This window comes from Alligator sinensis, unplaced genomic scaffold (genome assembly GCF_000455745.1).
Source record: "Alligator sinensis unplaced genomic scaffold, ASM45574v1 scaffold502_1, whole genome shotgun sequence".
NCBI lineage: Eukaryota > Metazoa > Chordata > Crocodylia > Alligatoridae > Alligator > Alligator sinensis.
Genome location: NW_005841896.1, coordinates 2,934,396 through 2,960,277, shown reverse-complemented (window position 1 = coordinate 2,960,277; position 25,882 = coordinate 2,934,396). Strand labels below are relative to the sequence as shown.

Sequence of the window (25,882 nt, the reverse complement as noted above, 5' to 3'; positions counted from 1 at the left end):
ATGTGTACCCTGGAGCCTGGGAGATCCCAGCTGATACTGGCTCCCAGCTGTGGAATTAAATGTCCCTGGAGCTGGACGACCCACCAGCTGACAGGGATCCCAGCCCCCCCAGCTGACATAGTGTCCTAGCCACAGGGGTTCTCCATGCATTCCTGTAGCTGCAAGACTGCAACTGATGTGGTGTCCTAGCTGTGGGAGTGCTCCATGCACCCCTGTGGCTGGGAGACTACAGCTGTCATGTTGGTGCAGGGGGAGCCCTGGGTCAGGCTCCTCCTGCACTGGCAATAAGACATGATGGGCACAGACAGAAGTGAAGGTCTCCACTGTAACTCATGACACCTTGCAGGAAGTGTTCTGAGTTACAATGATCCCCTGGACCAAACAGAAGTTCACTGCTGGTTCCAGGGAGGGAAAGGAATCCAGCTACTGGCTGTGATGGCTGTGAGCCTGCAGCTGGTTTCCCCTAGAAACAGCCCCTTCACCCTCCCTGCTGGGTGCTGTTTTCAGAATGGGAGGGGGGTAAGGGAGGAGAGCGAGGTTATTCTAGGAGTTCCCCAGCTGGTACTTGAGGGTGGGGTGGATGGATTGAAGCCCCCTTCACCTTGTGGGGACTCCAATCCCTGTACCCCACCCTCCAGCACCAGCTGAAAAAACCCCAGACTAATTTTACTCCACACCTTTCTCCCCTCCTATTCTAAAAATAGCTCCAAGGCTGAGAGGCTATGCAGATACAAGTTACTGAAGCCACTCTGTTTCAAAACCTCTTCATCTGAATTATTGTCCAATGAGGGTTCAGATTTTTGATGGATTAAACACTTTTAAAACACTTTGCAGCTATGCACTTCTGTTTGGTCATGGCTGTAGAGCACTTTCAGGGACCAGATTGGGTGAAAATTGCCACTTCTGTCTGTACCCAATGGGATCTGAAGCATGATCCCACAATCACACCTCCTCCCATGAATATATGGAAGCACAACTGTGTGGATCACACATCAGATGCCATCACACCTTTACTTGTACATATAGAGGAGCCCCATGAGACTGCTCCTACAAATCCTTGTTCACATGAGTATCACTGGGGCTATTCATGGCAGCATGCTAGTATTCACTTTCTGTGAAAGTAGTTACTTAACTAAACTGGAAATGTTTGGATGACTTACAATATGGCCAGAAAGGATCAAGAACTATTGCCCAAAACACACTGGAAATCTGAAGTAATTTTTTTTAACTCTTTTTAAAAAGAATTCAGTTACTATATTTACTCAATTCCAAGATGAGGTTATTCTCACCCATTTAACATGGGGGGAAGCCCTTCATCTTGGAATTGAATTCAAGGCAACAGATGGGCCACTGCTTCAGCTCCAGCTCTGGCCCCAAAGCCACAGCTACTGCCTACACCCCCACTGCCTCCAAATCCTGTGCATCTCCCCTCCACAGAGTCAGGCCCCTGTCCTACTTTCCCTTGTCCCCGCCCCACCGCCTCTCCCCCCACACTGCATCTCAAGACCCCATCCCTGCTTTCCCCATCTTCCCTCCCCCCATAATCTCTTCCCCTGACCACCCCTCCTCTCACCACCTGCTTATTTTTGCTCCATGCTAACAAGCTCAATCCCCTCTCCAGCCTGGGGCTCAGAGCACACAGTACAACCCCAGCCCAGCCCTGTAGCAGCAGTGCCAGCTCTGCACTGCAGCTACATGGCCGGGCTAGGTCTATGCTTCATGTACCACAGGCAACAGCACAGATGGAACCTGCTTGCACCAGACCAAGAGTAAAAAAGGCACAAAAGGTAGAGGAAGGAAATGGCACAGACTAGAGGAGGGCAGAAGCAGCACAATGAGGAGACAGGGAAGGGTACAAGGGCGGTACAAGGTGGATAAATGGGAAGGTATAGGTGGCAGGGGGCAAGCTGCCTGCCATCCCCACCATCTGTATGTTACTGCCTGCCCCCCTGCCACTGCTTTCCCTGCTGCAGTGGTGGTAGGATAAATTTAAGATGATTCTCTAAGCACAGTAAATATCATCTTTTTTCTTGGTCTGTTACTTTCATGTGTCAAAACCAAGTAAAAACTGCAGACGCAGGTATCAGATCCAAACAACATGAAAAACTTATTCTTCCAAAATGTTTTCAGCCTTTTCAAAAGCAAAAGGAACTAGAAACCCTATAAGAAAACTTATGCTTTTAATGTTTTTCATGAAACTTCTAGCCTAAAATGAAGCATCTAATATTCTGGACATTTATCTCAGCTGACGCAAAACTCCAGCCTTTTTTTATTTGGCCATTAATATTTTGAGTGAAAAGTATGGATTTGGAGTTCTCAACTCTTATAGGATGGGACAGAGAGGTGGAATAACTAACAAGGAAAACATTTCTCTGAAAGGCATATAATTAAATAGATATAAGCAAAAACCCAATGACAGAGCTCCTAGTCTGTGATGAATTGGTGAGACACTACACTGAAGACAATGCAGGTATGTTCACTTATACCAACTGAGGAACTAGCCTAAATTATTTACAAACAAAAATCAATAAAAATTCACTTCTCCCTTCAATTAATCATGTTTTAGTTCCCTGGTAGTTTTAATTTCATAACCCTGTTAGCTCCCCTGCCATCCATAGAGTATTATTTCAAACTAGACAGAACCTGAATTTCTAATGTTAGACAGAAACAAAGAGGGACTTTTAGAAAAATAAATGTCTGTATTAATAGAAAATAGGGAAAACTTGTCCTTTTCAGGTCATCTTCACATTAGTCTTATTTTTCCCCTAGAAATCTCTCATATGTTGTATTAAATACCAGAACTTGTCCTTTAAAATGAAGTATTCTAAAAAGCTGTTGGATAACTCAGTACGTGAAAGTGTACTTTAAGGTTAATCCAGTTTTATTTTTGCTCAGTTTCTTGGCTGGCCTCTTACAGTATAATGCTCTTAGTCAAGATGAGTGGTTGGAACAAATAAATGTCTGAAGAAAAACTGTCAATAGGGAATATGAATCTATTTAAAAATAAATCATTGCTGGATATTTGAAAAGCATTCTTCAAACATTTTAGTACTCTTTAGGTGAGTCTCGAGAAGCTTTACTGTGCATTAAACTAATCTCAATTAATTGAGTCTACACATGCACAGGACTTACTGCACAGTAAATTAGGCTAATGTGCCATTTGCTAGTACCAGGAAATACAGGTTCTAGATTAATGATGCATTAGCTACTGTGCAGTAGCACACATATAGATACAATTTGCTCCCAGTCAGCCCAGGCAGCAGAGGGCCTACTGCTGCCTGGACAAGCCCTGATGCAACAGGGAGCTGTGCCAGCTACATGGGGCAGCTGTCTCCACACCAGATGGGGATCAGAACCTGTCCCAATCCCCATGTGGCCAGAAGAGCTGTCCTGGCTTCTGGGACATCTCTCCCCTGCACTGTGGAGATAGGGACTAGCATTCATATCCGTATCCTCTGCCAGCCCCAGGCTGGCACCCAGGGGAGCCTGGATCTCCCACTGGCTGATACAGGAGGACAGAGAAGGGCAGGAGCAGCCCTCGACTGAACTGCTCTTGTCGGAAGCAAATTTATTCCCAACAGGCACATGTGAACATGCATGAAGGGACACAGTTTAATTCAGGTGCCTTAATTGCACATGCAGATGTGCCCTTTGTGGAACAAAATCCTGCTTTTTGTCTTAATGAAGAGGCATTCTGAAGGTCTAAACCAACTGTAAAAATTCACCATGCCTTAAAAGAAAAGCAAGAGAGAGAAACAGTGGGCATGTCTACATGAGCTGCTAAATGCACAGTAGACTATGGCACATTAGCATGGCAGGCAAAATCTATGCTAATGCATTGAATTAGTCTACTATGCATTACATCACAAAAAGCGCACACGGGCACTGCTGTGCATTAGTGCCAATTACGGCTCATTAAGTTAGTACCTGTTATTACAGTTACTAAACTTAATGTGCCGTAATTAAAGTGCATTAATGAACATGTAGACATGCCCAGTATAAATGAAGTGCTGGTCTGGACAGCACCTGTGCAGCCTACAACCAAGGCTAGTGACACACAAAAGGTCCAATGGGATCTTATCCCTGTTCTCAACTATCATACCTCCTGCCATACCACATATTCCATACCTTCTACTTTCCAGTGCAAGTATGACAAGAACAGGATCAGGATCCTGGGCTTCTCCTGCACTAGCAAGTTGTAAAACATTTTTATAGCTAGCTTGCCATTTTACAGCACTGGTGCATGTGTAAGCACCCTTGCTATTTATGCTGATTATCACATTAACCATGGCATAAAAGTAACATATGAGGGAGCCCAAGTAAAATAATAACATGTCATTCTCACTTGTACCTGGAAAACAGCTGCAAAAGCTCAGGTTGTAAAGTTTGCATCATATTTTCCATATCAATTTCATAAAAAGCTATTAATGCTCTGATACACATACAGGGGGGAAAAATTCTCCTCTTAAGCAGACAAAGTAAGGCCTGGAATATATTTACTTTTTATTTAAAAGAAACTATTGCATATATAATGCTTCTGAAAGCAGAAGAGTTGTTATTACAAAGCAAAAGCCTTCATATATCCAAAGAACACAAAAACAGCATGAACAATGTTTATGTGAGCAAAGAGAAAGAATGGTGTCATTAAAGGTACTGGATTGGGACATAAAGAAAACTGGATCCAATCCCCAGCATCCTACCAACCTCCTATGTGATTTCAGGCAAGTTATTTAATTTCACTATACCTTAGCTTCCCACCACTACAAAAAGGGATGCCAGCTGTCCTTCCCTTTAGCAGGGTGTTGCGAGGGATATGACTGAATCATGTTTGTGACTGGAAACAAAATATATTGTTTTGAATAGTTTTGCCCCAGATTGAAATATCTCAGTGTGCAGTAGAAAGGGGTTGTTATCAAAGTTGTTAAATGTCAAATACATACCCAAACACTACAGAAACAGGAAATGGTAGCATCAGTCTTGTGACTCCCTCTTCCATTTTCAATGTTATGTAAGGGGATATGACGCTCATTACAGTAGTTGCATAAGTTATGTTATGTGATTAAAAACAAGCAAAATGCTTAAATTTAAATAACTATGAATAATTTGTTACAAAAGAAAACTAAGGAATAAAAACTGTAACAGAAGTATAACAAATAGTTACTTCAGTTTACTATCCTTTATGCACAATTCTCAAGGGAGATCTTACAATAGAGATTGGACCTTTGATGAGAAAGAATCTACCTGGGGAGTAGACTCTTATCTATAAAAGTTAAACAAATTATTTTTGTTCCCCAAGTCAGTAATTAGTCTTTTCTAGTATATTAGATAACTGAAACAGTTCAGAGACAGACAGTAGAGACAAACAGACATTTAAGAATAAGTCAATCAATTGGCTTACCATGAATAATCTGCAGAAGACATGTTACTCAGTTAATTACTCAGTTAATTATCTGAAATTATTTGAGGAGCTTGCAACAAGTAAATTAATAGCAATGAACAATATTAAATTTCAAACAATCCCACTTCTTCCCTGGTTACTGGGATCAGTTTATAATTATTAGTCTCCTTAACAAGACCGCAAAGTACAGTGTTTGACAGAAGAAGCTGTAATTGCAACAGCATTTCAATATCCAATTAAAATATTTTCAAGAAAAAATTTAATCTGATCTCTTCACTCTGTTTTTGCAAACTCCATCTCACAAGTGATGCTGCAGTCCCAGTGATGTCTGCAAGCTGCAAAAGCAGTACTGGACTGAAAAGCTGCTTCTACAGCTGTAACATGGTTTCTTCGTTGCTCTTAGCTGTGTGCTACTGCTATTTGTAGAGATTAAATAAATAAGCTAAATCAAGACAGTCGGGCAGTACTGGTTGTATGGCATAACTGTGCATAAGTGGGCTCATCTACACAATACACTTAACTGCAGAGTAGCCTAGTTTACTGTGCAGTAAGTGCGCACATCTTATTGCACAGTAAAAATCACTAATTGTGAGTAAATTTGCTACCTGCAAATTTGCAGGTAGCAAATTCACTCATAATTTGTTACTGCACAGTAACGCACATGTAGATGTGACCTCAGAGCAAATTTGTTTCCAGATCAACCCTGTCACTAGGAGGCCAGCCTGAGGCTAGCCCCAGAGCTCTGCCTCATGGCTGTGCAGCCTGAGCCCCAGCCATGAGGCATGGCCAGCCGTGTCACCACTGGCCACAAGCAGTCCCAGCTCCTCCCTGGGGGTGGGGGGAAAACTAACCGGGCACGCACACACCACACCCCATCATCCAAGGACACTGCCTGGAATGGTACGCTGTTGCCACCACCTGCCACCCAGCAGAGTCACCAGCCATGCCAGTTCCTGTCACATGGTAAGACCCACACTTGGGGGAGGGACTTCCCCACCCTGGCCCCTGCCCCACCTTCCCAGGCCATCCACAATCCTCTGGTTCCAGATCCTCCCTGCCCCCCACAGCATGTGGAGAGGCAGGGGACAGTGCAAAACTTTACTGAGCAGCCCGTGCCCCCGTGACTAGTTGGGCATGGTCCTCACATGCCAAGGAATGTGACAATGCCAGCAGCAATGTGCTCAGCTGTGGGGGACAGGGACATGTAGCGCAGCCGCAGGTAGTCCTCCAGGCAACAGTGGAGGTTGTGGGGTAGCCCAAGATTGCCCCCTGCACCATCAAAGCTCAGGGTCCTGTGCTGGGTGTGCAGGTACATCTAAAGCACCATGGCAATGAGCAGCAGCGGAGTGCAGTGGGTTGGGCACCCCCTAGTCCATGCAATTATCTCCTCGCACAGTGCCTGCAACACATGCAGCAGGGACACGCTCAGGGCACAGTGCTGGCACGGGGAGGACTAGCCCCAGGGTACCTCCCTGGAGAAGCCCCCTGTGGGTTGGGTGGGGGTGCAGGAAGATCCTCGTCCCAGTCGTCTTGGAGCCCCATGCCCCCTGAGCCTTGGCACCATGAGCAGGATGGCAGTGCAGCAGAGCAGTTGGCCTGCAGGAGGAGAGGGGGGCCAGTGGGGTCTGAAGCTGCAGCAACAGATGCTGGCAGGAGCCAGGACTCTCTCGGCCTAGGAACTAGGTGAGGGAGGCAAGCTATCAGCAGGCAGCACTGAGCAGCAGGCCTGCTCCTGGAAAGTGAGCGGGTATGGGGGTCTCAGCCAGCAGCTCCCTGGGCCTGGATGGCTGAATTACTATGGTCCCTGGGCACCCATGCATGCCTAATCCTCAATCTGAGGCTAAGCAGAGCACAGCCCCTGATAGAGAGCATCTTATCTGAGAAATGTTGCAAACTCTCACAGACAGCTTCTTTCTCATGGCTCTGCAGGTCCCACAGCTGTGTGGATGGGGAAGAGGGCCCCCTTGGCAGCCAAGATGCAGGCTTGAGGTTGCTGCCACCCATAGCCAGGGCTCCGTGGATGCTCCAGGTCCGCCAGAGGTGGACTCAGGACCACACCATCCTCCTGGACCAGCTGGTGACAACATTGAAGGACCAACTGGAGGACATACAGGCCTGGTGGGTAGAGGACATCACCCATGAGTATGTGTAGGAACGGCGTGATGAGGCATGGGACTAGAAGGACTGGTAGTTCTGGGTGCAGCTCCTGGCCCTAGAGCATGAGTGGGTGGAGGCACTACAGGAGCAGAATGCCATCCTGGCCTGGGTAGTGCAGGCCACAGACAATGACTGCCAGGTGCTGGACACCATTCTGGACCTGGCAGTTGCCTTTGTGCCACCTGCTGCCCTGCCTGGCCCCCAACCCTAGCCCCACCTGCCCCCTGGCAGCCACTCCCAGTGGCCCCTGTTTCACATGGGCACAGAGATGGAGCTGCCTGCAGTGAGGCCAGGACCATATGCCAGTCCTGCTGGCCCTAGACACTGGCTGCCAGAGGGGGAGTCACCCGCACTGGGGGACCACCAACTGCCATCACCCCTTGGCGAGCCCCCCTACCCAGCAGGCTTGCCGTGGTGTACACACTCATGGGGGAACTGTCAGAAGCTGAGGTGCTGGCCACCTGTCACCAAGCTCTACCCCCACCCCACATCCTTCCACCCCAGGATGGCAAACACAAAACATATTTTGTAAATAGTTTGCACAGGGTAGAAAGTGTTTTATTGTTGGTGGGTGGGTGGGGTGCGTAGTGGAGGGGCTCTGTTTGTTGGGGAGGGATGGGGGCATCTGTTTGATGTGAGGGGAATAAAAACTTGTTCTTGTGAGATGTGGTTGCAGTGAGTGTGGTGCTGGAGGTGGGCGGGGGGAAGCATCAGTGGGCATCAGTCCAGGCTGGCTACAGCGGGGAGCGCAGGAGGAGGTGGGCAACAAGCACCTCTTGCACCTGGTCCCCTGGCCCCCACTGGCAGGTGTGCAGCTCACCCAGGGCCTTGGTAGGGGCCTGTTGGTGCTGTTGGTCCCACCACAGGAGGCACTCCCACTGCCAGGCAGCCTCCACCCAGCACACCTGCTCCACCCAGGCCTCAAAGAAGAGCTCCCCCTGGGCCTCACAGATGTTATGCACCATGCAGGTTCTGGCAATGACCCAGGGAAGGTTATCCTTGGTGAACTTAAGGCAGGCAGTGAGGGAGTGCCAGTGTCCCTTGAGATGGACAAAGTGAGCTCCATGAGGGCATGGGTCCGGCCCAGGCAGCAGCTAAAGTGGGCCTGGCGGGGGCCCAGGTGGTCGATGTAAGGCCACAGGAGCCAGGGCCAGAGCGGGTAGGCAGGGTCCCCGATGAGGGGCAGGACCACCACAGCACCCACCTGCAGATCCAGCACCAGAGCCACTCTGCACCAGGGCTGGCAGGCAGAGTTTCAGAAGATGTGGAAATTGTGGGCATTGCCCACCCAGCTGGCACTCACATGTGTGAAGGAAACACGGAAATCCACGATTGCCTGGAGCACCATGGAGTGAAAGCCCCTCCAGCTGTAGTAGGGGCAGTCCTCATGGGGCAGGTAGGTGTTGGGATTGTGGGTTCCACTCAAAGCCCCAATGCACTGGGGGAATCCCAGGGCACAGAACCCCACAACCACTGCCAGGGGGTCATGCACATGAAGCATGTGCCCCAGCACATACTGGGGAGGACCATACACCTACAGGATGGCCTCCCCAACTGTGGCCTTGCCCACCCCAAAGAGATGGCCCACATAGCAAAAGCTGGCAGGCATAGCCAGCTTCAGCAGGGCAAGGACCAGCCAGATGTCCACAGGGAGGGGTGGCCACATGGCAGTGTCCTGCCACTCCAGGTGTGGCCAGAGTGGCTTAAGGAGGTCCCAGAGAGTGGCCTGGGTCATACTGAATGCTTCCAGCCATTGCTCATCACCCCAGGTCTGCTGGACAATGTGCAGCCACCAGTCCTAGCTGACCCAGTAAGCCCAGAGGTGGTGGGGCTGGAGGTCCAGGAAGGCAAGGGCAGCCTCAGCAGTGCCATCCAGCAGCACATCACTAGCATCCCTGCCCTGGGAATGGCCAACTGGACAGGGTCCAGGTGGTAGCTGCATGGCAGCATTGGCCCTAAGACGGCGCACCGAAACCAAGCTGGCAGTCGCTGCATGTGCGGCAGCCAGGCAGGCCCAAACAACCATGGAACAGCTGGCAGTCAGCACAGCAGGTCAGCAGGAGTCCAGGGTGCTGGTTGCCACTGCCAGCGGCTGAAGCAACAATAGCACGAGGAGACAGAGGTGGTGAGGAGAGAGCTGCCACATGCTGCCCCTGCACTGTGCATGCTGCTCCTGGCCAGGGAAGTGGATGGCTAGCAAGCAGAGAGCAGGGCTGGTTTTTCAAGAAGGCTGCCAGAGCTTGGAGCTCCCCATGGTGGCAGCAAGGGCCAATTGCAGGGCTGCAAGAAGTGGCACCAGTTTGGTGCTAAGACCAACAAATCTGCTACCAAATCCTGCATGTGTAGATAGCCTCCCGAGAGCATTTACTTGCAAGTAAACTAAATATGAATATGGTCTCATAGGGACAACAGAGACCTGGTGGGACTCCACCCATGACTGGACCACAGGTATAGATGGCTATACCTTGTACTGGAGGGATCATGTTGCAAGAAAGGGCGGGGGTGTAGCTCTCTATGGAGCAGTACACTTCCCTACAAGCAGAGACTGGCACTCAAGAAGGGTGACTCAAGACCCTCTGGGTTGGAATATGGGGAGAACGTGATGAAAGTGATATAACTGTAGGAGTCTATTACAGACCTCCTAACCAGGAGGAAGAGCTTGTTCACAAATTCTCTAGGGAACTGGCAGAGGTTGCATGCTCTCAGTGCATGGTCATCATGGGTGACTTCAACCACCCTGCCATCTCATGGAAAGAGCATTCAGCCAAATCTGATCAGTCACAAAGCTTCCTCACTTGCACTGACAAGCTCTATTTGACTCAAGAAGTCTACGGGCTGACAAGAGGTAAGGCACTGCTGGATCTGGTTCTGGCCAAAAGGGATGATCTAGCATGCAACCTGAAAATTGAAGGGAAACTAGGTGACAGTGATCATGAGTTGATCACTTTCTCTATCCATTGCAGAGCTGGCAAATCAGTCAGCAATGCAGAAATCCTCGACTTTAGGAAAGCTGACTTTCACAAGCTCAGGAGGTTGGTTGTCAAGGCCCTGAGAGATCATGATCTGACAGGAATGGGAGTCTGTGATGAGTGGTCACTCCTTAAGGATGCAATCCGAAAAGCACAAGGGAAGTCCATTCCAGCCCATAGGAAATGTAGCAAAAGGGTTAAAAGACCCCCCTTGGCTCAATATGGAACTCATGGACCTCCAAAATCTGAAAAGAGAAGCTCATAAGGGGTACAAGTCAAGAAATACCACTAAAGAGGATTATCCAGCACTTGCCCGCGCCTGTAGGGAGCAGACCAGAAAAGGCAAGGCTGAAACCAAACTGAAACTGGCTACAGAAATCAAAGACAATAAAACATCCTTCTTCAGATATGCAGGAAGTCAGAAAAAAAACAAGGGTAACATTGGACCCTTGCTAAACCAAATGGGCCAGCTGATAACAGACACCTAGGAAAAAGCCACCAGGAAAAAGCTAATCTCCTCAATGATTTCCTTGCATTGCTTTTCCACCAGCTCAAGGGGATCACCCTGCCTGACAGGATGCAGGATTACCAGGGTATGGGTGATCATACACCTATAATTGGTGAAGAACTTTTGAGGGAACACCTTGAGAGGCTGGACATCCACAAGTCAGCTGGCTCAGATGGAATGCACCCAAGAGTGCTAAAAGAGTTGGCTGATATCATAGCATGACCAATGGCAAGGATATTTGAGAACTCGTGGCATTCAGGAGAGGTTCCAGAAGATTGGAAGAGGGCTAATATGGTGCCAATCTTCAAGAAAGGAAGGAAGATCCAGGAAACTACAGGCCAATCAGTCTGACCTCAATCTCTGGAAAGATCTTGGAAAAAATTATCAAAGAATCCATCAACAACAGGCTAATGGAAGGTAACATTCTGATAGATAGCCAACCTGACTTAATTGCAGGTAGATCTTGTCTGACCAACCTCATTTCCTTCTATGACTAGGTGACATATCAACTGGACAAGGGAGAATAGGTTGATGTCATCTATCTGGATTTCAAAAAAGCCTTTGACTTGGTCTCCCATGATGTCCTCATGGTAAAACTGGGGAACTGCAACCTTGACAACTTTACGGTCCAATGGCTGGGGAACTGGCTCCATGGTCAGACCCAGAGAGTGATAGTCGATGGAACAAAGTCAACATGGTGCATGCTGACCATTGGTGTCCTCCAGGGTTCAGTAGTTGGACCAGTACTCTTTAATCTACTCATAAATGATCTGGATTCAGGTGTCAGAAGTGGACTGGCTAAATTTGCAGATGACACCAGAAAGAGTGGTCACACTAGAGCATAGGCTCGCAATTCAGGCCAAACTGGACAGGCTCACAAGGTGGGAGATCAAAACCTGATGACATTCAATGCAGAGAAATGCAATGTGCTCCACCTTGGGAGAAAGAACCCACATCATTATAGGCTCAGCAGTGCTACACTCACTAGCACCACAACTGAAAGAGACTTGGGGGTAACAATCAATCACAGATGAACATGAGCCACCAATATGACACTGCAGCCAGCAAAGCAAATAAAACTCTGGCTTGCATCTACTGACTCACCAAGAGTCATGCTCCTACTTTACTCAACCTTGGTGAGGCCGCAGCTAGAGTACTGCATCTAATTCTGGGCCCCACACTTTAGAAAGGACATGGAGAAGCTTGAGAGAGTCCAGAGGAGCGTCACATGCATGATTAGAGGTCAAGAGTGCAGGCCTTAAGAGGAGAGGTTGAGAGGCATGGGTCTCTTCAGCCTGGAGAAAAGACGGTTCAGGGGGGACTTGGTGGCATATAAGAGATATGCATCAGGAACTGGGAGAATCTGTTCACCAGGGCACTCCAAGGGAAGACAAGGTCCAACGGTCACAAACTGCTGGAAGACTGTTTTAGACAGAACGTAAGGAAAAACTTCTTTACCATCCAAGTCTCTAAAGTCTGGAATATATTCCCCCACAGAAGTGGTGCAAGCACCTACTCTGAATACCTTCAAGAAATGCCTGTGTGCTTATTTTGCTGGGGTCATCTGACCCCAGCTGACTCCTGCCCTTTGGGCAGGATCTGAGGATCTCGCAAGGTCCCTTCCAGCCCTAATGTCTGCGAAATCTATTAAATCAAATCATGGATCAAATGTATGTGTAGACACACCCACAGTGGATAAAAATAAGCATAAGGATGAAGGAATAAGTATCATTGTTCAAAAGACAATCATTCCTTCTTTTATTAGTCCCACTGTGTGTGGAAAGCAAACCTCTCCCAGGGACTTGGCTAGATCCAAATATCAGCTGTTGTTACCAGTCTTTGGTTCAATATTTCCATGTAATAGTCTTGGTAGCATCTCTGGCTTACTAACAGGAGCCTTACTAATAGGATTCTGTTGATGCATAAGCAACAAAATTGCAATTCTTCTTCAACTTTATGTTGCTTTTATCCCTGCTATAGAAAACTCTTAAAATATCTTTAAAAACCAGGTTTAATTCTTGCATTCAGCCCATTTCCAAGATATCCTTTCAGTTAAGAAAAAGGCTTCATAGGACCTGAAATTCTGTTTCTAATGTGTCCAGTGCATTCCAATCTTCTATGTAAAAAGACTTTCAGCTTCAAATGTATTTTTAAACTGAAATGATGTTTAAAGAGAAAGCATTTAAACTTTAATGACTGTCAAAGAATGTAATAACTCTTCTATCAATCCTTACAGAGGTTCTTTTTTTTGAGGTTGGTAACATGTTGCTTAAGCTTTCTCAGATAATTAATTCATTCCCTAGTTAATATATTTTCTTTACCCAAAGAGCTTCTTATCAGTTAAAGCATTAGATGACCTCACTATATTTAGACATAAAATACATGACCAACTCCATAACAACAGTATCAGGAAGTTATTAGCTGAGTTTGCAAGGCCCTACACTCAATTTGAGAGCATTTATACATTTGTCTGCCTGTAATACAATTGCTTTTGGGTACTACATCTAATGAGCTGCATTATTTCAGGGAATGCTCTAAGCATCAATTTTAAGGATAAATTAAAATACTGGACGTGGCAAAAAAAGGGATACACATATGTAACAGGTCTCGTGGGCCCACCACTCTGGCTCCTGGTGCCTGACCTACCTGCCAGCTCTCTCTGGTACCACTTCACCTCCAGTCTCTCATCTGCCACACCTTTAATGTTATCCTTTGGTTTACTGAGGAGGCAGTCTCTGGGGTCAGGAGTAGCCCCACTGGTTCCTTTGCCAGGTGGTTCTGTCTTTGCTGCCACATCCAAGACACACTTGGGGTCTGTGCTTCCCTCAGGACATTTCCCCTTTAAGGGAACACCCCTTCAGGCCTCCAAGTACCTGTCAGGGCTTCAGCTGTCCTGGCCTTAGCCTCCTTTTTCTCTGGGCAAACCCTTAGCCTTGGTCCACTGTCTGAGACCCCAGCACCCAGGCATTGGCCCCAACTTAACTGGAGCCCCAGGGACAGCATCAGGTTCACTCTGCCAGCCCCAGCACTCTCAGCTTGGGTACATGTGCTATACACATGCTCCAGGGTGGAGGGACAGGGGAGAGGGAGTGTTTTAATTACAATGGCTCCCGGGAGTCACTCTAATTAAAACGCCACAGTGTCTTGTGTTTTCAGTGTCCTCCATTTCAAAATGCTGGCAGGGGCGCTTTAACTAAAGCTCGTTCAACAAGCTTCAGTTAAAGCACCCCCACTGCCATTTTGAAACATGGGACACTGAATACATGGGATGCTGCAGCAGGCTGGAGAGTTCTAATTAGACCACTGCAGTAGACCCAGTTAATCAAGTCTACTCCAACACGTTCTGATCAGAACATGTCGGAGCACGTATAGAGGTACCCTTTTGGTCCAGCTCCTGCCCCAATAGCAGGGAGCGCCTCCCAGGTATCCCTACTCATGGCCTCCTCTTCCCATGCAGCTACAACTCAGTCCTCCAGTTCAATTCAAACAAAAAATAAAAACCCCAACCTACCTGGTCCTAACATGATTGTAAATCCCTCTGGGTCCCCAGATACCTCTCCTGGGCTGGCTTAGCTCCAGTCAGCTCTAATAGGAGCTCTGTGTCCTGCAGCAGCCAAAGCCAGACTGCCCACTCCATGGCCAGGAACTGGGCTTATATGCCCCAAGCCCAGCCCTCTATCGGCCATGTAACCCTGTCTCCTGCACCCAGGGCCCAAGTCCTGTTAATTCCCTCATTCACTGTCTGCCCTTTTCTAGTCCCTGGCTCAATTCACCTGGGTAGCTACTACCTGCTGCCACTTAGCCCTCAGGCTTCCTGCACTGCCCACCCCCACGCCCCCTAATAACAGGGGCAGGGGTTCCCTGTTACAGTGCACTCCTAAGATCTGTTTAGCATAGCTATGGGGATGAGCAACTCTACAACAGTCTACAGATCAAACTGGTTGATGGCACCCCTTTAAGCCCTCCAACACAATATGCCCCTTTTCATCCTCCCAATACATTTTAATAGGTTAACAACCGAAAACAGTGAATAGCCTGAACTACAGTTCCCATGAAACAGTATAGGAGGATAATGAAATGCAATTTAATATTTAACTGACTCAATAAAATATTTCAAATTGGTAACTTCAAAAATGACAGGTTTTGCCATTTCCAAATTGATATGACATACCATATATGATCATCATTTTTAAATATTTTGTTTCACAAAAAGGGTTTTTTTAAACAGTAGTTATTGCCCCAATTTGAGACAAAAATAAAATGTTGAAATATTGGAGTCATCTGTGAAATGGAAAAAATTGAATTTCTCAGAGTTTTATTTCAAATAGTTTTCCAACTGTTGACAGACGTCTTCTGACAATGAATTTATTCAACCAATTACATGTCATTCATTGAAAACAGATTCCTTTTTTTTCCCAAGCCCTTCCACATGCTCCAGTTATTGTTTCTATCTTCTATACACAAATGCCGAAAGTCATCTTATGTATTCCAAGTACATAAGCTTTCCCTAAGAGACAAAATGACAGCTTTTGATTTGCTGTGGTTTTAAAAAGCATGGTGCTCAAGACAGCCCTAATGTTGTCGTGCATGTATGTGTGTGTCCATGAGCATGCTCACACATGCATCTGAAGACTGTTAAATTATTTCAAGAAGTTCATCCTTAAATTGTTTTGCTCTGAACAACTACGTTTTCCTAGCAATTGCAGCTGCCTTACATATATGATGTACTTATACTTGTCATTAACCACTCAAAAAAAAAATCACTTTTCCACTCTCCAGGAAAATGGGGTTCTCTCTCTTTCTGCTAAATCTCTCAATATTATGTTTGGTTTTATTAACCGTAAACAACAAAATCTCACCTCCAAGTTTCCATGTCCAGGTCTTAACTCTCCACCCTAAAGTAACCCACAATTTCTTTCACTATTCTAGTTTATTTTGTGAGGCCTCATGTGTGCCATTATCTATATGTAGAGAGTCACCTATTAAACAGAGATCCCCCCGGTTATGCTATTCCCAATTGTAAATTATAATTACAATTATACACACACACACCGGATCATCCCAAAGAACACCGAGAAGGACTAAACTCTTCTTTTGATCCATCCAAGGCTGCCTTACATGGCATACTTCATATGGGCATAGGTGAATCCATCATCACATGCAACACCATACGTATGTTTATCCAGGTAAAAAGAAACTAGAAGCTGAACTCATGTGCTAGGGGTCTAGACAATATTTTTCAGTTTAACAAAACAAATATAACTTTATTGGATTGCTCATTGATTTGATATAGCACACATTTTGTACTAACAGAAAAAAATAGGCAAAATTAATTTAAAATGTTGTTTCTTTAGTTCTGTAGTCATTAGAATTAAATGTACAGCTCTTTCACATTCACAAAACAAAATCTAGATTCTTGAGCATCTTGACAGTGCACCCAATACTTCACTGAAAGTTATTTGCACACCTGGATTAGTGTTCACCTAAGTTAATGCTTCCATACCTGATTTAATGTTTTTAGCTAGAGTTAAAAAACAGTCTGCAAGGATGTGAAATAGGAGCTATAGTACCAGGAGCAACTTATAGCAGAATTGCAAAAAGCTTGATTAGTGGAACATCAATACCATTAAAAAGGAGAGAGGTAGATTATATATGAGCCATGAAGTCAAGTGACTCCCTCACTGCTGCCTGAACAGAAATGCTGCTGCCACTGCCAGGCAGTTGGCTTTAAACTTTGGGTGAAGCAGTAACCAAAGCAAGGTGTGGCTGCACCCCTGTCCCCCACCCCCACCCCCCAATCTGCTCATGCATACAGACATATTACCCAATAAAAATACAGATGGGATGCACCAAAGTTTCAATGCTACCATCAAAGAACATTCCTTTGTGAATGCAGTTTTCATATGTTGAATAGCTGTAGTTATACATGTAGATTAAACTACTCCATTTGCCTCACAAATCTAGGTTACACATGCAAAGCTCTGAGGACAGTTTCAAAGACTTGAGTTGAGGTGTTTTTAAAAAAAAAATTTAAAACCCCCACTCAGCCTGACCAGATTATTACATTACTTTAAGAAGGCTTAGTTGTCCATGTGTTAAACACAACCCTCTTTATCCTGTAAAATTGTTCCTATGATAATGAATATTTCAGTAAAATGATTCTTTACTGAAAGTTCCTTCTGTTTTTCCATCAAGTTTATACTTTGGGTAAGCCACATCATACGATACCTGGATCTGTTACTGTCCCTATAGCTTATATAGCTCCCTTTACCAGTCATTTATGTAGCTCTTTATGATTTAGTTTATGTAGGTCCATTCACTGTTACCTAATATACAAAATTACAAGGTAACACCACAGTGTGCACACTGTAAGGCAGCTATGAAAATATATTAACAGGCAAGAAAGTCAAAAGATAGAGCAATGTAGTATTCTAGTCAAGTCTAGATAGAATAGAGCTAAGAGCCAACCCGAAAAACATGATTTTCTTAATGGCAGAGGTCAAGTAGATTTTAATTTATATGACAAAAGACTTTAAGCAGCTCCTTTGATAAATTATCTGAATACTTCAGATACAGAGTACATTTTAGAGAGCAGTACAAGGCTATAAATATGCATGGAGTGATCTCATCCACATTGTTCCTTCTTAGAGCTCAGTTCTTTCGTCTAACAAAAAAAGGAAGAAAGTCTAACAAAGGGAGGAAGGATTGTCTTTTGGTTAAGACACAGAACTGGGAGGCAGGAAACCTGTATTCTATTCCTGGCTCTGCCACAGGCTTCCTCTCTCTGAGCAACTCAGTTTAGATTAAGTCCCCCAAGTTTATAAAGTTCATCCTAAGTGAAGTACTCCAATTTTTAGAGGTACAACACTGAACTTAATGGGGTTAAGTTAAAAGGCACCCAAAATCAAAAAATGTATCCTTAATCTCTCTGTACTTCAGAGAAAAAATACTTATCTAGGTCTCAGGGATCATATGAAATTTAATGTGTTCATATTCATTTAGTGGTTTGACAGCTTCAGGTTGAAGGTATCATATAATTAAAAAGGTACACTACGACATTGTGCAATGGTTCAAGATTTAAACCAGATTTTAAAAAAGGAGAAACTCCCTGATCTTGAGAATTCTCGATAAAACACGATTTTTCTGGTCTGAATGCTCACAAACTCCTGACCTTTAACTTATTTATGTTTAATTAAAACTTATTTATGTGATAAATATCATCTTTTATCAATGCGCAAACACTCTCCAAGGTCACCTTTCATTTTTAAAACTTTTCTTTCCCCTGGATAATGAATGTCTTTTCAACATACACCATATTCCAGGGATGAGACTAAGACAGTGAGGGCCAACATTTTTGGCAGGCTTGGCTCAAATTAGCCCTACAACTTCCCCAAGTGACACTCCAATTCCCTTTCCCTGCTTGATCTGCTTCTCTGCTTTCTATTACCTGCCCCATCTGATCTATGCTGCGTATCCCTCCCCAGTCTGCTGCATGTCACATACAGAAGGTGTCCATGCAACTTTCTGGCCACTCCTGCTTTAAATGCTGCTGGGCAGAACTTAGCCTGAGGAAAAGAATAGAATAAGATACCTATAAACCACTTTTTCGTCCTTCCAGTCCTGGGCTGTTCCTGGTAATAGAGGAGTAATTTAGACAGCCACAAGGACCTAAGTTACAGCAACCTTCTTGGGCAGCCATATGGACCACAGTGATGCCCAGAATCAAGATACCACTGAGTGCTATAGTCCTATCCTCAGTATGTGGCTTTGTCCAAGATTTATGAGAAAGTCCTCTGAACCAACAATACCTATGCCAAGGAACCTTCCATCAACTAGATACAGTATCTTTAGACAATGATTTTCAACCTTTTTGGATTTGAGACATGCACCAGAAAATGTCAGCTCTTAGCTTTCATTCATTTTTTGACTGCTGAAAAATAGAGCAATTGTTCTGTTGCAGAGAACTCAGAAAGACTGCAACAGGTCCCAATATTTCTAGCACTTTCGATTCCTAGTTGAAATCTCAGGTTTATCTTATAAATCATGTGTAAGTACTTGTAAGTACTTGTACACCTAACAGTGCTATTATTGTGTGGCATCCCACCACATCCTTAAAAGGTTCTTAAGGCATCCCAGGTGCCACAGCCCTGTGGTTGAGAATCACTGCCTAAGACCTCCTTCATTCCACTCTGAACATTGTGTGTGGCTGCAATGTAAAAAGTTTGGTGCTGACACAACAAAGTTCCCCTCCTGACTTGCCACTGTACTCCAACCTCCTCACCTGTACTTCCAGGCTCTCTGGGTCCTTCCCACTCACGGTTATCTTTCCTGCCATGACTTGATGTTATAGGTTTGTAAGGAGGCTGCCCCAGGAGGCAGATGCAGGTTTTGGGGTAGGTCTTTGTCTGAACACAGGCCCTTCTGGCCTCAGCTCACTTTCAGTCTGGCTGTGTCCACCACACCAGGACCCTAGCTTCTCAGGCTCAAGCTGAGCCCTTTATGGGCTTTGGGCTACCCAGCCCCTATGTACGCTCCCTTTGCAGGCAAGAGGTTTATGCTCCCCCAGTCTTTGCTGCCAGATACCCAGTCCTCTGATGCATCACAGTCCTCCCTTTTGAAACATATTTGGGCTATTGCCTGCAAGCAACCCCCAGGGCTCCAGCCCGTAGAAGTGCTTAAACCAGGTGCCTCTGCTGCACTCCAGTGGCCTCTGTTTCTTACTGCCACCACAGTTCTCCGGTTTAAATATAAATCAAAAGTATGAGCATCTGCTCCCAAACATAAGACTTACCAATTGTAAGTTCTCTTGCTGGAGTTAATCTCACCCCTTAGTAATACAAATGCAAAAGGTTCAAAGTTCTTATCTCATGCTGCTCATAGCACAGGGTCTTTTCCACCCTCCTGTGGGGCAAAGTCCTTTCTTCCAGGCAGTCCACTGGAGCTTTGCCTCCTGTGGCTCCTATGGCCAGACTGCCTCTCCTGGGCCAAGTCCTGGGCTTTCGAACCTCTCCCTCGGTCACCCGCCCGTCTATTGCTCCAGGCCTACCAATCATGCTTACACCTGGGGTGGGCAGCCATCTTATTTAAGGTTCCCTTTTTCCATTAAGTCTGTTCCAGGGGCTGGTCAATGGGCCCTGGGCTCCCTCCCCCTCTCAGTAATGGAGCAGGGGCCTTGGTACAGTGACATATAAAAAGGGCCAAAGCAGGAAGGAGGATCTCACTTTAGGAGCAGATGCCTACTCTAAAATTAGTTATTTTGCATTTTAAAACAAGCAGATTGACTGTTATGAAGAAAAATGTCCAAAAACAAGTGTGGAGGTGTGCCTTTAGCAGGTGAGAAATACAAATGCATCATATGGAGTTTTTTAAATGTACAAACTTTTTCCTAAGGTCATTTTATACTGAAATATTCTGTATTTGCTACACCATTTTGTTTTTGCCATAATCATGGCAGTCAATAAACAGACAACAAAAAATAACACACAGCATTCTTTTCTACATCTTTTTGTGGTAGTTTATGCTGGTCAGTTTGAGCAAACGTGCTGAGTGAAAGTACAGGCATCCCGCATCATATGCGCATTTAACTTGCACAAATTTAACTATACGCGGGGGGGGGCCTTGAGTCTGCATGTGGCGCTGACGCTTACCTGGAGGCCCGGCCACCACCACGCTGCCTCTGCCTCCAAAACCTCCCACTGCCACCATGGAGCCGTGCCCAGATCTGTGTGGCCAGCCACCAGGCATGGTGGTGGCCGGGCGGCACGCAGCTATCCCCACCACCACCCTGCACTGCACCGCTGCTGCCAGCCACACAGCTCTAAGCATGGCTCTGTGGTGGTGGCGGGAGGTTTTGGAGGCAAAGGCAGTCACCGCTGGCACGGTAATATGCGATTTCACCTTTACGCTCTGCCTTTAGAATGTAACCCCCGCGTAAGATGCGGGATGCCTGTACTTATATCATGGTTTGAATTTATCATCCAGAAGGGATTGTACAAAATAAATATGATAAAGAATGGTGGTTGCCACATGAGCTTCAACTTAAGTATATACAAAAGTCTGATTTTCTGTAATTATCCAGGGGAAAGAAAAGTAGCTCCCTACTAGAAAAAAATCCTTCAGAATTATGAGAATTTAAACGTAGTAAAAGTTCCAAAAGAAAGGTGTGAAAAAAGTATTTTTCATCAGTCATAGAAGTTTTCAAAAGCTATGCAAGTAACTTCATTACAGAATAGACTGTATACACTTCTAAGGAATATATACTGAAAAGGCTGTAATGAACTGACCATTATTATCAATCTGAAAATGGCAATTATATGAACCATACTATTTTTCTGTGTTTGCTTAGAAGAATAATGTTTCATGGTAAGTCTACTGACAGCTTTTGAAAACCAATTAAATCTATCCTAAGGAAAGAAAGAAACAAGGAATTTACATCCCCCTCCAAATATTTTTCCAATAAAAGATACATCTGTCACTTTTGATAAGATCTGATCCCAATAAGATGGGAAATACGTTTTTATAACAATGGTTTTCTTTTTGGCTTTTTTGTTTTTGTTTGTTTCTGTAGAGATACTGTACATTTCAAACACTGAATATAGCAGTCCAGATGTCAATTAGAGAAGGCAGATCTGACAGTATGCTAGAAAACCACTAACGTACTGACTCAACCCTCCGGGGCCTTCTGAGCCAAACTGTGATTTCCCACAAAATCATAAGGGAGAGAGAACAGTGTAAACAACAATTTAAACAGCACAGGAGCACAATTTGAGGCCCCAGTCCTGAATTCTGTGTGCAGCCAAAATAATTATTGACCTTACTGGTAGTCGTGGGTGCACAAGGAATGTAAAATGAGGCCCACTTTATATCCTGTGCTTTGCCTATGGAAAAGGATGTTATTATTTGGGAAAGATGTTTAATTTAACATTCTGAAAACAAAATGCACTTTAAAATGTCTGGTAGGGTACTACAAGATTTAAAAAAAAACCCCTAAACTGAACCAGATTTTTTAAGTGTATAATTTCTGTGTGATGTATAGCAGTCTCACACTTCCTGCTCGTTAACCTGATTCTCAGACAAACAGGAGTGTAAAGCACAACTCTTAAAGATGCACTTCAACTTTAAATGTTTGTCTTTAGGTCCAAGGATCGACTGTTAGCAGCCACTGCACACTTCATTGCACAGTTAAGCTGGGTGACTGGCACTCAAGTTTCAGTGCCTGTGTTAGTCTGAGCCTTTCCATAGCAAAGCCATACCACAATTGTGCACCCTCACTGTTCTTGCATTCACTCATGAGTACTAGGGGCATTTCTTATGGTTCTTTATGCTGAGATAGTTGACTGGGAAGGAATCTTAGTCTGTACCAATTGAAGGAGAACTTGCCTATTTTTTAAGCTAGTTGAGAGAAAGGTACTGGAGGATACTCAGTGCTTGAATGGTTTTTCCCCTGTGTCTTCACCACAGTGTGAATGAACTCCACATTAAGTAAAAGAAACAGTCATGCACCCCTAGCTGAACAAGCTAGCTCAGACTTGAAGCACATTTAAACCCAAGCCAAATGATTTCTGTGAGCCATGGAGAATGCAAGCTAAAACCTGAATAGGTAGTCAGTTTAAAAGACATAAACTAAGTGCTTGCACTAACGTAGATGACAGCAATCCATCCTTTGGTGGATGTGGTTAGTAAAGCCAGCATCTCTTAAAACCAGTGACTGCAATTTGATTCTCCAAAGGTTTTAACCTACACTAGGCCAATATTCTCTCTAAAGCAATTGTGTTGATATTTTGTTTTCCTGCTGGCATTTGAACGATGAGATGTAATTAGCCAGACTGGGTGCCTATACACATGCTCCGATGCATTCCAATTAGAATGTGCCAGCATGCTTCACCATCACCTGTATTCAGTGTCCCACATTTCAAAATGGAGGTGGGGGTGCTTTAACTAAAACTCAAATGAGCTTTAGTTAAAGCACCTCCACTGACATTTTAAAATGTGAATACGTATGATGCTGCGACATTTTAATTAAAGCAACTATCCAAGAGCCGCACTAAGTAAAATCCCCCTCCCACACCCTAGAGCATATGTACAGACACCCATTAATCTGAAGTCAAGTAGAAGGCAGGGTAGATTTGCACCTTATAATCTAGCCAAAGCCAGTGCATGTATGAGTAACTGCATGCATGAGACTAACAAAAGTGTACGTGTGTGTGGGTGCATGCATGTGTGCGTATCTAGGCATCTGTTGGTCTCATGAGACAATAGATTATATAAACAGTGTAAATTAAATTTACATGCCTATCGTATAAAATACACACACACACTGGTTAGTCTATATGTAAGGACCTACCTAAATCATGGTTTCATGGTTTTGCAGATTTCATGGAAACCGCGAAATCCAGGGTTGCCCATGAAATCTGCACAAAAAAATTTTAAAAAGGAAGTTTTTATTAAGTCTTCCCCTCCTGGAGCTGTTCCTCCTCCCTACACCTCCCCCAACCCAGGCTGCTCTGCCAATCAGCAGTAAGGGGTGGGGCCAGACAAAGGGCAGCCAGAAGTCAAGAAGGTGGCTACCCCCTCAACCGTCCTTCCCCCTCTGCCCCCTGGAGCCTCTCTACCAGTTGATGCTGAGGGTCAGGGCCTCTCTACCAATCAGCACCAAGGGGCAGAGCCACTCCAAAATGGATGCTTCATACTAAGACAAATCTGCAAAAAGGGCTTTTCTCATCATGAATGAAGTAGGTCCCTATCTATAAGGTACAACTCTACTATGCTTTCTATTTCAATGATGTATGGAAGAATCAAATTACATTATTTTTTCTTCTCAATGGTCAATAGTCCTTAATGAATGAACACCACAGATTCTAGGGTAGCATCTCAAAGATGTTTTTAGTAAAACATAGTACAGTAGGTTTGCTAACAGGTGGGTGACTTGTAATGAAACAGCTACTGTCTACCTCTGCAATTCTGTTCCTGTACTCAGCAGTCATAGCAAATTATGGTAGCAAATTTCAAGGGTCTAGCCCAGTGAGAATAGAGAAGTTAGTTATATCAATCATTTACTCATACAGCTGTATTATATTAGAAATAAATGAAAACTAAAGGCTGCCTTGGCTGCCAAATGACAGCTGCATAGTAAAATAAAACTTAAGCAATCTTTGCAGTCCCCCCATGTGGGGACTGGATTCACTGCAGGTAAATCCCAAGCATTGCAACACCAATGCCTAAACAAAGATCCTTTCATTAGACAGAAGATTGTTCTGTTTCTTCTGAGTGCTGCACAATGACATTTTGCTAAGGTTGCTCCAGCAAAGAGGTTTTGTTTTTACACATCCTATAGGAATTTACAGAATTTAATCACTTATTTTATAGGGCTGGCTGATCTCTTGGAAGGAACTCAAACCATTGCAAAAAAAGAATTATGCTGCACCCAAGGGTAGATTAACATCAACACAAATTCAGCCTGGTACCTCTGGATGTAGAATCATAAACCTCTTCTGCAGGTTTGCCAGCATCCATATGAGCCCCAGCTACCACTACAGAGAGACAGGGCACCATACTGAGGTGGGAGTGGATTACACAAGGAACAAATGAAGTTTTGGTTTTCTTCAGATTTCTTCATTTTAGGAAATTTGGAATTTGTTTTATGAAAGGTAGCACCACTTACCGCTGAATTGGCAATGAAAAGGACTCAAGGCGGTTATCAATTTGAAAAGCCATATTTATCTCAGTCTGCTTGTGGGCTTCTCCATAGGCCAGACTCTAAAAAAAAAAAAAAAAAGTTGATTAGCAAATTAAATTGAAGAAAAGTAAGCTGATACAAAAGAGTGTAAAATCTCCCATTTTGGGAATAATGATGACTTTTGTTTATGAAGCAGAGCAATCTATGCAAACTCAAAGGGCAAGGCACATTACATAAAACATAACTGCCATTCTCTTGAGATGCTTGGATTATTGTATAGCACAAAGAGCCACTTCTGACAATCATTTTTATTACAGCAGTGAAGCAACACAGGACCATCATCCTGCCTTCTCACAGCTCTTTGAAACAAGTTGCAATCATGGGGTCCACCACAGGAACCAGATTTAGAAAGATTAGAACACACAAGGCTACATGAAGGCTTGGTTGCAGACAGAATGGAAATGTGTGTTAAAAAAAATCACTTAACAGCATACAAACACACGTTTTGGGTGAGGAAAGAAGTAATTTTTGAAGCACTGCTAAGTATAACAGACTTGGAGATATTTCAGAAAGGTACCGTTTCAGCCACAATCCCCCTGAACCTCTCCTCCTCCTCCTCGCCCCCCCGCACCAGAAGACAGAAGTAGAATGATGGGGCTGGAGAGCCAGACATAAGCAGCAGTGGGGGACCTGGGGGCTCTAATGGGTCTGGTGGAAAATGGCAGGGAGAGAGGAACAGCAGGGGATACATATCTGTGGTGGCAGCAAGGACTTCCCAGCCCCTCACCCTCACAATTTTGACTCTCCAGTCCCAAATCCTCTAAGCCTTTCCTCTCCCACTCAGAATGAAGAGGTACAGAGGATCAGGACTGTGGCATTCAGCACTGGAGATGGGGCGTGGGTTTCTGTAGCAGCAGAGTGGAGTCCTAGCAGGGACCTGGCAGCCCCTCAAGTGCAGGATCAGCCAAGAAATCATTTAAGCGGGGGGGCACTAACTATACTGGAGCACTTCAATTGCTTTTGGAACATTTCAAAGGGCACGCAGGTTTGTATAGCTGGCTCTCTGAAACATTTCAAAGGCATCTGAAATGTTTCAAATGTTACTTCTGTCAGCACTCTTTGCCTATTGGGACAGAGGCTGGGTTAGGACCTTGATGCATAATGGCTGAAGTGTT

General features: G+C 44.9%; 1 protein-coding gene across 1 annotated transcript in view; it reads right to left on the bottom strand.

Moving 5' to 3' along the window:
* INSC (INSC, spindle orientation adaptor protein) overlaps positions 1–25,882 on the bottom strand; it is a 215,226-nt gene that overhangs the window by 174,172 nt on the left and 15,172 nt on the right. Inside the window, exon 2 of the mRNA XM_025197414.1 lies at positions 24,693–24,787. Within this exon, the coding sequence (XP_025053199.1) occupies positions 24,693–24,787 (95 nt within the window). The remainder of the gene's footprint in view (positions 1–24,692; positions 24,788–25,882) is intronic.